The 17,911-nt window shown below is 47.4% G+C and overlaps 2 protein-coding genes across 2 annotated transcripts in view; both read right to left on the bottom strand.

Moving 5' to 3' along the window:
• The window catches only part of PRRX2 (paired related homeobox 2), a 192,640-nt gene that overhangs the window by 84,831 nt on the left and 89,898 nt on the right, over positions 1 to 17,911 (bottom strand). The window lies entirely within an intron of this gene.
• TOR1B (torsin family 1 member B) lies at positions 132 to 9,560 on the bottom strand. Its single transcript, XM_080991195.1, has 5 exons — positions 9,213 to 9,560; positions 8,317 to 8,582; positions 5,862 to 6,037; positions 4,371 to 4,498; positions 132 to 3,076 (listed from the first exon to the last, which is right to left on the bottom strand). The coding sequence occupies exons 1-5, from the start codon at positions 9,436 to 9,438 to the stop codon at positions 2,829 to 2,831; spliced, it is 1,044 nt and encodes a 347-aa protein (XP_080847321.1). The 5' UTR covers positions 9,439 to 9,560; the 3' UTR covers positions 132 to 2,828.

Below are 17,911 nucleotides of genomic sequence, written 5' to 3'. Positions count from 1 at the left end.
CAACAGGAGAACGCAGATGAAAACCTTTTACGACAGCAGCTTGTGGCAGTTGAAGCTTACTCTTGTATCTAGAGTATCATAACTGCTGCAGTTTTGAACACCTGAGCAAATAAGGAAAGGCAAGAGACCTGTTTTATGGTACTTTTGACCAAGATTTAATATAGATAGCAGCAACTGACCTACAATCACTCCATAGAAGTTACAAAACGTAGCCCACACTGCCCATCTTTAAAATGAATTAAAAGTTTCAATTTTTTCATAACCACTGATTCTGATCTCCTTTCTCAGCCACATATGAGCTGTTCCTCTGGATTCTTAAAAGGGGAAACACAGAATCAAACCTCACACTCTGAACTTGTATTGTGAGACTGCCAATTTATCCTTTGGTGATTTTTCTGGCTGTTGCATTCCCAAGTGGCGAAGAAGTCATTGTATTTCACCACAGGGCTGTGGGGCAACCCCGTGAAGAATGAGAAGGAACATCATAACCTCATGGTGAGATAAAGTGAGTACACACTCAACCAGCACGCTTCTGTCTCTTGGCAAAATATCTGATGAGATGGTGTCCAGGCTATAGGAGAATAGGGACTATGCAACCAACCTCTTTCATGCCTAGTCCCTTGCAGCGACTTTTTACCGCAGCAGGAACCTAAGCGATTTGCCCTAATGCTCAGCGGACTTTTATTGTACCGCTACACCCAGAACAGAGCTCAGTTGGCAGCTCCTGCTTAAACAGGATTCTCTCTACAGCCACACACAGGGTTATAGCTGATATCAGTCACACTCAAGAACAGACCCATTGAAATGAAAAGGACCAACTTGAATCACAGTTAATTTCAACGGATCTACTTTTCCTAAAACTCCATCAAACAGGAAGTTGCAGAGTAGCCTATTCTATCTGTTCAGATGCATCTGGAGTTACTTGTTTGCTGTGGCGCACATACACATCCCAATTGCATTTCACACATTCATGTTCTCATTCCTTTAAATAAATGCTGCTTAATTAAGCCTTACAATAGCCTTCACCATCCTGTGGCCCTCCAAATGTTTCGGACCACAACTTCCATCACCCCTAGTCAAGCATCTAAAGGGCCCCAGGTTGGCAAATAGTGCTAAACATATTTATTGCTGTGGTGGGGGGCAGTTAATTGACCCAGTGCTCCCCACCATACCCAAATCTCTGTAACTTTAATAAAAAATTTATCACCATTTTGAAGGATAGAGGGATAAGAGATACTTTAAAAAATATGTTCCATAATTTCCATTAAAAATATATACAGGTAGGATGAGTGAGAGGCATTATTTGGAGAGGAAGGGTTCTAGTCCTCCTTGATTTAAACCAGGCTGCCTGACCCTGGTGTCCTCCAGAAGTTACAGCTGGGGACTACAACTCCCATCATCCCTGACTCCTGGCCACACTTGCTGGGGTGTGGGTGCGCTGATTGGAACTGGGAATCCAACATCATTGGGCGGGAAGGCATACTGGTTTGGGGAAGAACAAACCAATCAGGCTATGTGTAACAGTGAACCCAAGGTTAAATCCCCTTTCAGACTTATACCAAAGCTGCAAACCTTGTCAAAAACTCTAGGGTAATGTTCCAGCCCATCAACAGGCAAATTATACACACACACAACACTCCCCACTCCTTTAGGGACAGTGTTTTGTTCCTGGAAGGATGACTGTCAAGATTTAAGGGGCAAAGACATACAAATTCATGGCCTATTATAGCCAGTTTCCCTAAGCTCAATGTGATACCTAACTGCATTGTTACAGCTGAAGGTGGATCAGCTTTAGAGTCCCATATACAGAGAGGACCCCACCTTTTCTTCCATCCATAGGGAGAGCTGGCCATGCCACTGGTTACCTGCACACTAAATAACTTCCCTAGGAAAATGCCCTTGCACAATTTGCAATGCTTTAGCCAACAGATGGAGAAAAGGACTCTGCTTCCCGATGACCCCATGAGCTGAAATTCCCAAAATGACACCTGGGAGCAGGTACGGATGCCACAACAGCATTAGCCATCCTTCATTTCAGACAGAGTGTCATAGTCTAGAGCAGTGTTTCTCAAATCTGTGTCCCCGGCTGATGTTGAACTACAACATCCATCATCCCCGTCCACTAGTTCTGCCAGCTAAGGATTATGGGAGTTGTAGTCCAACATCATCTGGGGACCTAAGTTTGAGAAACACTGGTCTAGAGGAATGCGGAGAGGAGAGGCAAAGTCACTCCTAGCAAATCCCAGCTGTTGAACGGTAATGCTTTATGGCCCATAGTTGTGGGCTTGTCTTACATCATGGGTGGGCAACCTGTGGATCTCCAGTTGTTACTGAGGCTTGAAGCAGGCACCATGGTGAACAGTCAGGGAGCTACAAACCAGGTGTGAAGACCTTTCAGCCCTCCAGTTGTTGCTGAACTACAACTCCCATCGGTGCCCAACAAGCAGGGCCAGTAGCCAGGGATGATGGGAGTTGTAGTTCAGCAACACCTGCAGGGCCAAAGGTTCCCTACACCTGATGTACTCCATCAATATCTGGTGGTCCACAAGTTTGCCCTCCTGGTCTTACACTTGTGATTTCTACCTAAAGCCAAAAGTGGTACCTGTTTCCTTGGTGGCACATTGCGAGAGGAAATGCCTAAGGTGTGACCACAAAAAACCAACAGCTCCTAAGAGCCCCACACAATATTTTTAAAAGTGCACACCCAGAGTTTTTCTTTCATTTAAAAAAAAAAAGTTTTAAAAGTGCTTTGGAGAAAGAGGGGATAACAGATTTAAGAAACCCTTCACCATCCTCCTCTTTCTGGTTTAATGGCATTAAAAAAAAAATCAAATATCCACCAAGTCCAACTTGGTCTGTACAGTCTTGCACCCCTTGGTGGAGTAGATCCGTTCGTCCTTTGGAAAGAAAGTCATCTCATCGGCCACCTTCTGGACCACTGACTCGTCGACAGGGTTGCCGCGGGAGACTATCTCTGCCCGGATACACATTTTCACATGCTTGTACTCCAGGGGAAGGAATGGCACGAAGTAATCAATGAGATTCCGGTCGATAAGACTGCTGTGCCAGAGGCCGCCTGGGGAAGGGCAAAATTGAGAAGGTAAGTGGATTTGGGAACTGGGAGATATGGTTGCCTCTGCATATTGTGATAACTGAGCTGTGAGTCCTGCCTTGCAGGGGGGGCTGCACTAGAGCAGGGGTAGGCAACCTAAGGCCCAGGGGCCAGATGCGGCCCAATCGCCTTCTCAATCCGGCCCGTGGATAATCCAGGAATTAGCATGTTTTTACATGAGTAGAATGTGTCCTTTTATTTAAAATGCATCTCCGGGTTATCTGTGGGGCATAGGAATTCATTCATTTTTTCCCCCAAAATATATTCTGGCCCACCACATGGTCTGAGGGACGGTAGACCGGCCCACGGCTGAAAAAGGTTGCTGACCCCTGCACTAGAGGACCCTCTTAGTCCCTTCCACCTCTATGTATTATAAGAATTCTAAGGTCTCAAATATAAATTAAATGTTTATAAATGTACAAGGCAAACACATACATAAGTATATAAACCATGTGTCTGCAAAAGTACAGAAGAGCAATCCTGAAGCCATTTTTACTCTCTCAAATTGACCTCAAATATTTCTCTGCAAGGAGGAAGGAAATGGGAAAGCTTTCCCATTGTCTTTTGCTTGCAAATCCTGCCTTAAGGGCCTATTTGTGTATGAACAGGGTGAGACATGGGACTCAGGAACTAAACTATTAACCATAACAAAAGAATGGCCAGACTGCCCAGGTAATGCAATCAGTGACCATTATCAGGTATCCTGGCAGACAGGATTACTGATGTAGACTGCCTCCTTTTGTAATGTATGCATGTTGGGAGCGATGGTCTTGAGCTACAGGGTGGGCAGTTTCAAAAGTCTATGTAAGGGCTTGCATACCATTGTTCAGGGTTCTCTCCTCCCTCCTGCGTGTGGTGAGTGGGGACCCTGTTGCAACAGTTAAATCAAGATGAGGTTTACTATCCGCTTTGCTTCTCAATATACTCTGGTTGGCTAATGGTTAACTGCTTATTTGATTTTTAAACTGAGAAGTATATAAATTCTAAATAATACATCTAGCTCAGGATTGCCTACAATGACCGGCAGTGGCTCTCTAGGCAGGGGCAGCCACTGCTTTGTTCCTCCATATGTTGTTGGACTTCAACTCTATTCGTGCCTGACCACTTCCCATGCAGGTTGCAGGGGCTGATGGGAGTTGGAGTCCGACAACAGTCCAAAGGGCCACAGATGGGAGACAGAACTTTGAGTTAGGAAGAATTTAAAAATCTCTTGCTTGACAAGGAAGGGGGAGGGCAAAGAACAGCCAACGAAACTCACTGTTCTTGTTGTTGAAGACGCCCACAGATAACACAGGCTCCAGGTCCTTCAGCTGGATCTCCTCCCTGTCCTGCCCATTGTGCCAGAAGTCTAAGGTCACTCTGGTGATGAGGTCTCCCCCAGCGTTACTGCCAGAAAAGCCAAAGGGGTGGGTGGGATGCATGTTAGGAATCCATATGCTTCATAACAGAGCCAGCAATACGCATCCTGATTTTGTAAGAAACCAGCCTTACTTAAACTTTGAAACTCCCTGCCTATTGACAACAGTCAGATGCTTTTGGTGCATGCTAAAAACATTATATAAAAAAATAATAATTCAGGCAAAGCCTATCTAGACATGTAGAATGCTGGAATGTGGTGAGCCCCCTCTACCCCCACTTGAGGAATGTATGAAAAAGTGGTGAAGAGGGAAAATGCTAGAAATCATTAGGAAAGGGTTTGAAAATAAAACCACCAGTATCGTAAAGCCACTAAATTAATTGATGGTGCGACCCTGCGTGGAGTAGTGCAAACAGTTCTGGTTGCCTCGCTTCAAAAAGGATACTGGAAAAGCTTCAGAAAAGGGCAGCCAAAAGCAGATAGAGCGATTCCCCTATATGATGGATGCATTTGGGACGTTCTAGTTTAGAGAAAAGGTCAGTAAGAGGTAACATGACAGAAGTTTATAAAATTGTGCATGGCACAGAGAAAGAGGATATAACACAGAATTTCTCCCTTTCTCCTGACATTCAATCTTGTGGACATCCCATGAAGCTGAATGTCAGGAGATTCAGAACAGATAAAAGAAAGTCCTTCATGCAGCACATAATTAAACCCAGGGAACTCACTCCCACAGGGGGTAGTGATGGCCACCAACTTGGACAGCTTCGAAACAGGATTATGAGAAGGTAATGCTATTGATGGAGGGACGCGGGTGGCACTGTGGGTTAAACCACAGAGCCTAGGGCTTGCCGATCAGAAGGTCGGAGGTTCAAATCCCCGCGACGGGGTGAGCTCCCGTTGCTTGGTCCCTGCTCCTGCCAAACTAGCAGTTCAAAAGCACGTCAAAGTGCAAGTAGATAAATAGGTACCGCTCTGGCGGGAAGCTAAACAGCGTTTCCGTGTGCTGCTTTGGTTCGCCAGAAGCAGCTTAGTTATGCTGGCCACATGACCCGGAAGCTGTACGCCGGCTCCCTCGGCCAGTAAAGCGAGATGAGCACCGCAACCCCAGAGTCGGTCACAACTGGACTTAATGGGTCAGGGGTCCTTTTACCTTTACCTAATGCTATTGCTGGCTATGCTCTGCCTCCACTGTCAGAGGCAGAGTGCCTCTGAATGCCAGCTGCTGGAAACCACAGGAGGGGAGAGTTGCTGTTGTACTCAGCTGCTTCTGAGCTTCCAGTTTAAAAGACTAGATGGGCCTCTGATGACCTGATCCAGTGGGACTCATCTAATTACAAATGGAAACCATCAAATGAAGGACTTGTGGTTGCAGGCAAAGAGATTCCCAACCTGAGAAAAATGAAGATTGCCCTCCTGTAGGAGACACCGTCAATCTGCTCGTAGTAGTCAAGGAAAGGCTTGATGGCATCTATCAGTCCTGGGTGAAGCTTGTCCATCTCATCAAATATGAATACTGACTTGGCACAAGCGCTGACGTTACCCCGAATCCACTTCTGCAATTGCTCCTGGACCAAAGCAGTAAGGAAGATAAAAGGTTGATCTTACAGTTCTTCAGCATTAACCCAATTATGGAGGATGATCTGATTTTAACATTAAAAAACCCTGACACCCTACTTGAGTAATTGACCAATGAAACAAAGCAACAGTCAGACAGAGTGATCTTTAAATCTAAGAGAGTGGTGGAATTTATGCCAGTTTAATGTAAACTGCTGGCCTGAGCCTGGCAGAGGGTAAAAGCACCCTTTAGAACAGAGCTTGACTTGCAACACATTTTTTTCACAGGATCACAGAACTGTGGAGTAACAACTTTAAAGTGCTTTGCAAAAAAAACCATAAAAACAGAGGGGAAATGCAATACATTACGATACACAATAAGTTAACTAAAATTAAAATCCACATCAACTTTCTAAGCATGTGAGCAGGTTTGGCTGAACAGGAATGTTTTTAGGAGGCACTGAAAAGAGTATAGTGAAGGTGCCTGCCTGATATCAAGAGGCAGGGAATTTCAAAGTGCAGGTGCTGCCCCACTAAATGATCAAGTTATTTAAAATGTGGAATGGGTATTACATGGCACCCATAGTAGTGCCAATACAGCTGATCAAAGCAGTCAGGTAGGCACATGTGGGGTAAGGTGATGATGTAGATAAAGTGGTCCCAAACTGTAACACTTTGAACATGGCCCGGTAGCAAATGAGTGACCAATGCAGATTTCTGAGCACATGTGTTATAATGATGACGAGGCCTCACTCCTGTCAGCAATTGCGCTGCAGCATCCTGCACTAACTGAAGCTTCTGGATCATGTGAGCGGGAAGTTCCACACAGGGCAAATTGATGTGATTCGGTCTTGAAGCAACCAACCCATGAACTACTGTAGCAAGGCTTTCCTGGTCCAGGGATGGCCGTAGCTGTTGAACTGTCCACTGAAGTTGGCTGAGCCTCCAGTGACAGAACCGGATGCAGAAGCACCCCCAAACTGAGAACTTTCTCCTTTGGTGGGGAACGCAACCCCACCCAGGATAGGCAACTAACCAATTTCTCAGACACAGGGGCTTCTTAACCACAGTCGTATAAGGCAGCTCCTTCCATTCCTAAAAAAGGAAGCAGCTCCACAAACTCTCAGCTTTCACTTTCCATTATTCTCCTATATTAACTCCTTATACTGGAAGGCAAATGACCACTACTGGTTTTTGAGAGTGCTCAAAAGGCCATAGCAATAGGATCCAAAAAATCCAAAGTTTTCTTTTTCTGGGTGGTCCTTCTCCTGCCCTTCTAGAATATTGAAAGCATTTCCAAATGAAGAACAAAGTCTCTACCTGGAGCAAGTCCCAGAGACCTCAGTTTCCCGCTGCAAGCTAGGATTCCCCACAAGCTTACTGTTTAGCATGCTGTGTACAACTCAGTGTTCCTGAGAACCTCTGCTTCATTTAGAGTAACTTTTAAGTTTCTAGCGCTCGTGGATGCAAAAAGAAGCTTTAAAGAATGATCAGTAAAAGGTCAGGGGAAAAAAGCTTTCAATTATTCAGGGGACTAGGGACCCTGGAAAAGGAAGACAGGAAGCAGACCCTTAGTCCATCTAGCTCAGTACTGTCAACACTGACTGGCAGGGGCTTTCCAGGGTTTCAGGCAACAACATTCCTAGACCTGGAGATGCCATTGGGGATTGAACCTGGGACCTCCTGAATGCAAAGCAGGTGTTGTCCCAGCGAGCCACAGCCCTCCCCCTTAACATAAAGTAAAATTCTAGTCCTCACAGTTTTGATTAAAGAGCGGAATTCAATATTGCCAATATTGCCCAGTATTGTCAACACTAACTGGTAGTGGTTACCTAGGCTTTCAGGCAAGGGTGACACTGGGGGTTGAACCGGGGACCTTCTGCATGCAAAAAACTTAAGAATATAAGTGGAGTCTGCAGGATGAGGCCAGTGGGCCACCTAGTCCAGCATCCTGTTCCCACCAGATGCCTGTGGGAGGTGCACCAGCAAGGTCTAACCACAACAGCAGCTCTCTATCCTTGAGATTCCCAGCAGATGGTATTTGGAGTGGAGGCAGCATGTGCATCACCACTGAGTTTTATTATTCAGATATCTCAGTACTCTTGGCTATACTGTACTACAGCCTTCACTAACCAAAATGATAGCCAAATGCTTTCAACTACAGCTCCCATCAGCTCCAGCTGAGATTGAGAGCTGCCTCACTTTGCCCACTCTGTAAAATGGGGACAAAATAAGCCTAGAATCAGCAACATAAAGCATTGCAAAAACACTCAACCAATTACACCCTCACCTTATACAGTGCAATCTGGTGGTCATGGGGGAAATGCAGTGTAGAAAGGAAAAGGTGGACGTATTTGCTCTTCAGCCCGGCCTTGTGGATGTTTTCAGCAACAATCTGGCTGACAAAATTTTTGCCCGTCCCTGCCCAACCATGCAGGGAGAGTGCCAGGGGCTTCTTAGGGTTTGGGTTGTTGACGAAACCAGTCACCGCCTTCAGGATCACGTCCTTCGCCAGGTGCTGTCCGAAAAGCTTATTGTCCAGATTCTGGCGGAGCGCTGCAGAGAGGCAAAGGTGGAGAGTGTTGATTTCAGAGAGGCACTCCTGCAACCCTCAGTGTGGGTCCAGCGATTAGAGTGCTGGGCTTGGGACCTGGGTTTAAATTCCCACTTGGCCTTTGAAGCTCACGGGGTGAGCTTGGGCCAATCACAGCTTCTCAGTGTGACCTACCTCACAGGGTTGTTGTGAGGATTGAATTAGGAAGGGAGAACTGTGTATGCCACCTTGAGCTCCTTGGAGAAAAGGGTGGGATATAAATGCAATAAATAAATAAACCTTGGGCATTATCCAGCTACAGTTGGGAATATCCTTCAGAAATCCAGGAGTGCAGTATAGATAATACTGTGCTAGATGGACTCTAAGGCAACTTCTTTCCTTAAACACACAGCACAACCAAATTGAACAACTCTATGGGGCCAAAACTACTACTTCACTCTCTCTTTCTCTCACCCCTCCACCCAACGAAAAAACCAACTTCCCTATAAGGGGGGGGGGTCCCCCTCTAGGGGGGCAGCCCTGCCTTATTTTTCGTCCTCTTTCCTTGCCTCTCTATGGTGGGGCTAGGGCTGCTACATCCCGCTTTTGCCCCTCTATGGGGCCTGCCAGCCACCCTCCCTGCCTGCAGGTACCGGTGCTGTTGGGCCGCTCCTCCTCGCCGGGGCAGCACTCCACGAAGGCGCAGTAGAAGCGGGGCGAGGAGAGGTAACCGGTCAGAGCCGAAGCAGCCCCGATGGCGATGCCGGTGCTGATGGGCTCCAGCCCCGCCGATCCAGGCGGCCCCAAGACGGCCCCAAGCAGCAGGAGCAGCACCGGCGGCGGCAAAAGCAGGCGGAGTCGGAGCCGGAGCCGCAGCATGGTGGACGCCGCGCCGGCAAAAGGGCCGGCAATGCCCCGCGCTGGCGGCTACTTTTGCAAGTCCGACCGCCCACCTTCGCAAGCACGACGCGAGGACTACAACTCCCAGCAGCCCCCGCAAGGACCCCTTCCCTTTCCCGTAAGCCCCGGCGCCATCTTTGTTTGGGGCGGAGTTTCCATCCTAGCAACCGCTAAGCCAGTTCATTGGCTGCTGCTAAGGGAGTTACTGAACAAGCACGTGGATTGCTTTCGTGTGCGTGTGCTTAAATACAATATATAATATAATAAAGCGCGCATGCGCTTGCAAGTTTAAAATATATAAACAGTGTAGTACAGTGGTTAGAGTTGTTAAAGTCAGGGCGGGGGGTGTGACACCCCGGAAGTAGTGCCAAAGCCCCCAGCACAGCCTCGACCTAAAGTCAGGACGATGACCCTGACCCTTCGCACAACCACGACCTAACCCCCCAAACCCAAAGCCTCTCTCTTCTGAGAAATCAACTATCAAATGCATGCTCAAATGAAATAACATTATTTTATTTGCAGGGTGGCTTGAGCGCCGTCCTGCTGGGCAGACAATGGAAGAAGGTTCATAAAATAGGGTTACCAGACCTCCCTGGTTCCCAGGGACAGTCCCTGGATTTGCAAATCTGTCCCCGGACAAATTCCATTCCCCGAATGTCCCCAGATTTGCAAATCTGTCCCCGGGAAATGTGGCAGCGGCAGCCTCAGCAGCCCGGAGCCAGCCTGGTAGTGCAGTTGGCTCTGGCTGGCTTAAGGAGCTGCTCGCTGCCCGCTGCCGTGGCGCCCGTCATATTCCCTTGTCGCAACACATCGTATGGGGGCTTCCGGCGAGGAAAAATTGTAGCGAGCAGCTCCTTAAGCCAGCCAGAGCCAACTGTGCTAACAGGCTGGCTCCGGGCTGCTGACTGCCTCTGCCACTGCCACTGTCGATGGGGAACCGGGGATGTCTGGCAGTACAGATCTCCTGCCCCCTTCCCCCTTTGTTTTGACTGAATGGTGGAGGCTTGGGAGTCATTGCCCAGTTTTAAAAAAACTCTGGGCATTTATGTTTCACAGGGTGCGAAAGAAGGGCTTTGCACCTTTATACAATATGCATGTGTGCTTGGGCCCAGCGACTTTTGCCTCACCATCCCCACTACTGACACCCTGTTGCTACTCAGCTTAAAAAAAAAAAAAAAAAAAAGGGTCCCCGGATTCATTGAAAAAAATCTGGCAACCATATCATAAAATTTATCTATTCTGGTTTCAATTGCCTAGAAGTGTTACAACGTCCTACACACATTTGGCCCATGAAACTCATCAGGTGGCCTTGGGGTGCAGTAGCTGCCTCTCAGCCTGACCTACTTCACAGGGTGGTCCTGGGGTGTGCAATGAAGAGGAGGAGGTCCACATACAGCACCTTGAGCTCTCTGGGGGGGAAATGGGGCGTAACAAAGGAATAAATAAACAATGTGTTGATAAACACACAGAGACATTTTAAGTAAATATGTGTGATGGTTAAGGCATTATTAACATGCACATGTGTGTGCATCTCTGCATACTCTGTGTGTGAGTGAGAGACAGACAAGAGTGTAATTGCTTTCAAATGCTTTTAATTGTAATAGTTTTAGAAGGTTTTTGCTTTGGGTTTAAATTTCCTATCTGTCCGCCATTGTTGGGCTCCTTGGAGAGGAAGGGATATAAAATCAATCAATAAGTAAATGAAACACATGAGAAATAATGCTTTTTCTGGGGGTACTCAAGGGTACACAGCAGTGGTGCCTTTTTCCTAGACAAAAAGCACTGGTGAAACAGAGAGAGGGAGAGAGAGAGAAATCTAATGTATTCTATTTGAATATATATGCCTGTGTATAATACTGGTATATGTAGTACTTATGTGTGTATATATTAAACATATATGTAATTTGCTAATTTAAATGTTATTAGCATGCAGACCATATACAGTATAAACAGGATTGTATCCAAGCTCTCCCCAAAGCAGCCCCACTGAAATTAATGAAAATATTAATGTAATATTATTAATGATCATGTTTTTAGCGTTTCTTCTTTCATCTCACTGGGCCTGCTACCAAACCAGCTGGAGCAAAGGTCCTGTTTCCCCCCCAAGCACGTTTCACCCTTAAGCTGTGTGCAAATTCTGTCATCCAAAAGCAAATATTGAGAAAGCCCTAAGTAAACTCTACTGAGGAAGCTCTCCAAAACAGCAGGGGCATTTGACAACCTCCCAAAGAAATACTACACGCAGAACATAAAACCTAACCTGAAATAAAACCACCTTTCTTCACTCAGCGGGGAGGAGGAAGATGGGGGCAAAGCAAGAATTAATTGCCTTGGACAGGCTCTGGCTCCATCGACATTTTGAGCTTTCAGCCACGATGGTTAACAGTGAAAAATGGCATCCCCATCATCAGTCTCACATGAAGGAAAGAGTTATCAACTGTTATCAGGTTCTTTTCCCACTCTCATCATTACCAGAAGTCATGGACATCCAATAAAGTTGACTGATGGAGGATCCAGGTCAGATAAAAGAAAAGCTGTCTTCATGTTGCACAAACTATGGAAACTCGTTCCCATGAATATCCATTGATAGCTCTCTCCTCTTCCAATCCTCTTTCAAAGCCATCTGATTGGTGGCCATCACCACCTCCTGAGGATGGGAGTTCCATAGTTTTAACTCCACACCTGTCAGGGACTGGGCAGAAGAGCAATGGTGGAGACCGCCTCCCCAACCTGAGCCTTCTGGAGAAGAAGAAGACAGTTCAGAATTACAAGAGGGGTTTGAGGGAGGTCATAGCTCAGAGGCAGAAGAGGGGGAAAGCTGGGAAATAATGAGAGAGGAGGAGGAAGAGGAAGCGCCAGGAGGGCAACAGCTGATGGGCACAGTGTCTTTAGAAAGCATTCCAGACCCACCTCCCTCCCAGAACCTGGCAAGCCTTGAAAGTAGGAGAGCAAAGAGCTCAGAAGCAGAGGGCCCTCAGAGCCACCTGTAGGGGAGATGATGACAATGACGAATGAGGAAGTGGGAGAAAAGGGGAGTGGAGAGTCAGTCGGGACAATGCCATTATCCCAAGAGGCTATGTTCCAAGCCTCTCTCTGTAAATATTGAATAAAAAGCAGGTGGTAATAACTTTTCCTTGTCTTGTACATTCCTGGCAACCGGCCGTGGGAGTTGCTTACTGCCACCTGACAGCACCACATGAAAAAGGACTTCACTTTCTCCACCCATTTGGCCCTCAACTAAACAAGGTTAGGAATATCCTGACATTTGCCACCAGGCCAGGTCTTGTGCAAGAAGAACGCAAAGGCAAAAGTCCATTCTGCCCCACATCGTCTCCTCCCCCCCCCAAAAAATTCTTATCTTCCGGTCCTGACCCAAATGCCTTTGAGCAAAGAGCAATGCCCTCAGTGCTGTGAAGGGTCTGGGGTGGATAGGGATGGATTGGGGAGGGGGTCTGCGCTGTCTTCCAGCACTCTGGACAGCTCCCCATCTGTCACAATCTTTAGTGCATGTCCTGGGTCAGTACTGCGAAAAAGCTGCTTTGATGCCATCAGGACTGGACTTGGGCAGGGGGCACTCAACAGAATAAACAGGAATGGGCCCAAAGGCAACAAGGGCCAACATACTACAATCTGAAGCATGCATTATAATCTAGGGAGGGGGCCCTGTAAAACTGCTGGGGAATGGTCATAGCTCAGTGGAGAAATATTGTGTTGCATTCAGAAGGTCCCAGGTTCAGTCCCCACCATGGCTACTAGCTGTTGATAGCCTTCTCCTCCTACATGAATATGTCCAGTCCTTTTTCACAGCCATTAATCAAGTTTGTGGTCATCACTGCCTCCTGTGGAAGCAAGTTCCATAGTTCCACTGCGTAAAGAAGTGCTTTCTCTTATCTGTCCTGAATCTCCCAACATTCTGCTTCATTAGATATCCACAAGTTCTAGGGGTACAAGAGACGGAGACAAACTTCTCTCTCTCCACTTTCTCCATTACATGCCTAATTTAATAAACTTCTATCATATCACCTCTTACCTGTCTTTTCTTTACAGTCCCAAATCCCACAACCTTTCCTCACAGGGGAGTCATTCCATCTCCTTGATAATTTCAGTTGCTCATTTCTGAACTTTTTTCAACTTTGCAATAGCCTTTTTGAGATAAGGCAACCTGAACCATGCACAGTATTGTATCAATGCATTTTTATCAATGGTTTTATGTTTAGTAATTCGCTTAGGGTCTTTGAGTAACAAGTGAGTAATAATTATTATCATTGTATTGACGATGAACTCCAGAGTCAGGTAAAATTACAGTGGTACCTCGGGTTAAGAACTTAACTCGTTCTGGAGGTCCGTTCTTAACCTGAAACTGTTCTTAACCTGAGGTACCATTTTAGCTAATAGGGCATCCCACTGCCACTGCATTGCCGCCACACAATTTCTGTTCTCATCCTGAAGCAAAGTTCTTTTCTCATCCTGAAGCAAAGTTCTTAACCCAAGGTACTATTTCTGGGTTAGCAGAGTCTATAACCTGAAGCGTCTGTAACCTGAAGCATATGTAACCCAAGGTACCACTGTACCTAACTTTACCACTGTTTCTTCAGTCCTCAGCACACTTTTTTGGGTTTCCTTGGTTCTAGAAACTAATTTGAGTAGCCTCTGCATTTCATGTTGCAAAGAAAGCTGATAGCTTGGAAATCAGATAGCATCACCCAGGCCAGGGATGCAAATCAGCGATCAGCTTACCTCTGGGCCATGCAAACTGGGATGCAGGTATACGAAGCAGCCACCACCGCCTATTTTTCTGCGTTTTGAATGGATGATGTGCTAAAGAGCCAGGTAAGAGGGAGGGAGAAGATGCTGCAGAAGCAACCTGTGGAAGGGGCGCCTTAAATGCTTAAGACTTCTTGGTGGAGGGTGGAATAATCTCAAAGCCAAGCCCCACAATGCCTGAAACCCTAGAGAGCCACTGCCAGTTGGTGTAGAGCATACTGAGCTAGGCAGACCAAGGGTCTGGCTCAGCATACAGCAGCTTTCCATGTCCTTGTTTAATTCTGCCCATGCACATTTATTAAGAACCATGGCAACTGGGATCTTTGTTCTTCTTTTAGAGGAAAGGCTGCAGCTCGGTATTGGAGCATCAGCTTTGGATGCAGAAGATCCTAGCTTCAGTCCCCAGCATCTCCAGGCAAGCCTGGGAATGTCCCCTGCCTGAAACCCTGGAAAGCTTCTTCTGCCAGTCAGGGTAGACAGCACTGAGCAAGGTGGACCAGCAGTCCAACTTGATACAGTGGACGCTCTGGTTGTGAACGTGATCTGTGCAGGATGCACGTTCGCAACCCACAGTGTTCACAACCCACAGCGCACGTGCGGGTTGTGATTTGGCGCTTCTGCACATGCTCAAAGCACGATTTAGTGCTTCTGCACATGCTCAAAGCACGATCTAGCACTTCTGTGCATGTGTGCCCCCCGAAACCTGGAAGTAACCCTTTCCGGTACTTCTGGGTTTCGGCGGGTCTGTAACCTGAACAAATGCAACCTGAAGCATCTGTATGACTGTATAAGGCAGCTTCCTACTTCCTCTGTTCTAACAAACACCTCTCTCTCTCTTTCTCTCGGTTTCTGCAGGTCTCCAAAGTGAGTGGAGGCAGTGAGTGGAGGCTGCTCACTACTGTGGCGCCAGCTTGACAGGACAGCCCTTTTCTGCCAGCATCGCAGCTAACCTCCTCCTCAGCAGAGGGAGGAATTGTGTCTTGTGGGTTTAATCAACCTGCCTACTTGGGTTTCAGGAAAAGGGACAGCAACACACCAGAAGAAAGTAACCAGTTTCTGATCTGTGCACCCCAGCTCCGAATTGGTACCTTGCTCTGTTTTGGCAGAGTGTGCCTGCTTCCCCTCAGGACAGCATCCAGGCTGTGGTGTCAATGCAGATTTGTGCTGCAGGGTGACCTGAGAGTCTTGAACAAAAGAGGCAGGTGAGAAGGAAGAGGAGGACATCAATAATGACACTAGGGGGTGCTTTGAAGAAAGTGCCCCCATGCCTTTGATGCCCCATGCCTGTCTGGAATCATCTCCACACAGTCATGTAGGTTGATGTGTGTTCGCATGACCTTTCCAGGCCTGGAGGGAGACCTTGGAGTCATAGAATCATAGAATTGTAGAGTCTGAAGGGACCCCCAAAGGTCCTCTAGTCCAACTTTGTGCAAGGCAAGAATCACAGCTAAAGAATCCCTGACAGATGGCCACCCAATCTCTGTTTCAAAACCTCCAGTGAAGGAGAGCCCACCATCTCCTGAGGGAGACTGTTCCATCATCAAACGGCTCTTATTACCAGAAAGTTCTTCCTGATGTTAGTGTATTTTTCATCTTTGTTGGAAGCCGCCCAGAGTGGCTGGGGAAACCCAGCCAGATGGGCGGGGTACAAATAATAAATTATTATGATGATGATGATGTTTGGTCGGAATCTAGTTTCTTCTAACTTGAAGCTATTGGTTCAGGTCCCACCCTCCAGAGGATGAGAAAACAAGCTAGCTCCATCTTCCATACAACAGCCCTTTATATATTTGAAGGTGGCTATCCTATCTCCTCTCTGTCTCCTTTTTTCCAGGATAAACATCCCGAACGCCATCAGCTGTTCCTCATAAGGATTGGTTTCCAGACCCTTTCACATCTTGGCCACCCTCCTCTGCAACACATTCCAGCTTGTCAATCTCCTTCATAAACTGAGGTGCCCAGAACAGGACACAGTACTCCAGGCAAAGTCTGACCAAGGCAGAATAGGGTGGTGCTATCACTTCCCTTGCTTAGGACTCTAAACTTCTGTTGACGTGGCATAAAATTGCACGAGCTTCTCTTGCCTGGACCCACATAACTGCAAAGGGAGCACTGGGGACTTGGTCCCAACTAGAGTCACCCCCCCCCGGGGAAGTTGCTCACTCACTTTATAGCCCCCTAGGACCTCATGATGGGCAGTGCCATCTGCTCCCCCTTGGTAGAAGTCTGGGATGTGACCAGCAAGCTGACGGTGGCCTCTGATTCCTTGGAACTCTCCAGTTTTTCCAAGGCCCAACCTCGCTGTCGCCACCCCAGCTCCGAGGGGTTGCCCATTTCTTCATTCTCAGATGGCTGCAAAGAAGAAGAAGAGGTCCCAACTGTGACTGCATCTCCTCTGGATGCTGCATCCACTACAACAGTGGCGAAGGTCAACATGACAGCCCAGGACACAAGGGAGTAACAAAGAGCCCTGCAGCTTGACTGAATCAAAAGGATGCCAATCTCACCCAGCATCCTCTTCTCACAGTTACCAACCAGATGCCCCAACGGGAAGCCCACAAGCAGGGCACAAGCACAAGAGCCCTCACCCCTCCTGCAGTTTCCAGCAGGTGGTATTCAGAAGCATTGCTGCCCCTGGCAAAGACTCTGTGGCGAGTAGCCAGCAATAGGCATCTAGCTTGGTGGCCATCCAGGTTAGTGATCATTACTGCCTCCTGGGGGAGCGAGTGCCTCTACGCAGTGTGGAGGGCTTTTTAAAAACCTGTCCTGAATCTTCCAGCATTCCTCTGCATTGGATCTCCACAAGTTCTAGTATTATCAGAGAGCGTGGAAAACCTTTTCTCTATTCACTTTTCCCACACCATGCAGAATTTTATACACTTCTGTCATGTTGCCTTTTACTTGCCTTTGCTCTAAACTAAAAAGTCCCAAATTCTGCTTCCTTTCCTCATAGGGAAGTCCCTCCACCCCCTTGATAATTTTGTTTCCCTTCTCTGAACATTTTCCAGCTCTGCAATATCCTTTCAAAGATGAGGTGAACAGAAGCAGCAAGATTCAAACAGGGACTTATTGACGTGGAACTCGCTCTATTAGCTGCAAAGCTATATCAACTCGGCTGGATGATTTTGGGCCCTGCTCCCCCATCCTCATGGAGCTGTGGCGGGGGGGGTAAACCCAGGCAAGGCTCTCCTGAACCCTGAGGTTCTGATTACCTACTCTTTCCTTTTCCTAACAGGTAGGAGCCGAAGTGGATGCAATTTTAAAAAGGAGGGCTTTCTCCAGCAGGTGGCAGCATTAAGGAATGCAGTTTTAGAAACGGCCCCTCCTGTAGCTTACTGTATTTTTCGCTCTATAGGACGCACTTTTTCCCTCCTAAAAAGCAATGGAAAATGCGTGTGCGTCCTAAGGAATGAATGCAGGGGGAGGCAGGCGGGAAAAGCCCCCAAGAGCCGCACACAAGCTTCGTGCGCTCTTGCGGGCTTTTCCCCAGGAGGGAGAAGGGACTGACTGGCTGCATCAGTCCCTTCTCCCACCTCATAGAAAAGCCAGGAGAATCCGTGCAGCCCCTTCAAAGAGCTCGCAGCTTCTGCCGGTTTTGCGGGAGGTGGGGGAATCCCCCCCACCTTCCAGAAAAGCCAGGCAAAGCCGCGCAGCCCCTTTAAAGAGCTCACGGCTTCTGCGGGCTCTC

Source organism: Podarcis pityusensis (assembly GCF_964106645.2).
Source record: "Podarcis pityusensis genome assembly, chromosome: Z".
NCBI classification, from domain to species: Eukaryota; Metazoa; Chordata; class Lepidosauria; order Squamata; family Lacertidae; genus Podarcis; species Podarcis pityusensis.
This window is presented reverse-complemented; position numbering and strand designations above follow the sequence as displayed.

What these genes read in the sequence shown, in the direction of transcription:
- TOR1B (XM_080991195.1), bottom strand. Translation starts at nt 9,438, where the DNA reads ATGCTGCGGCTCCGGCTCCGACTCCGCCTGCTTTTGCCGCCGCCGGTG. An exon ending in ACCAGATTGCACTGTATAAG is followed by an intron (nt 6,038 to 8,316) that starts GTGAGGGTGTAA and finishes GCTTTGGTCCAG; the next exon opens with GAGCAATTGCAGAAGTGGAT. An exon ending in GCAATCTTCATTTTTCTCAG is followed by an intron (nt 4,499 to 5,861) that starts GTTGGGAATCTC and finishes CTTTTCTGGCAG; the next exon opens with TAACGCTGGGGGAGACCTCA.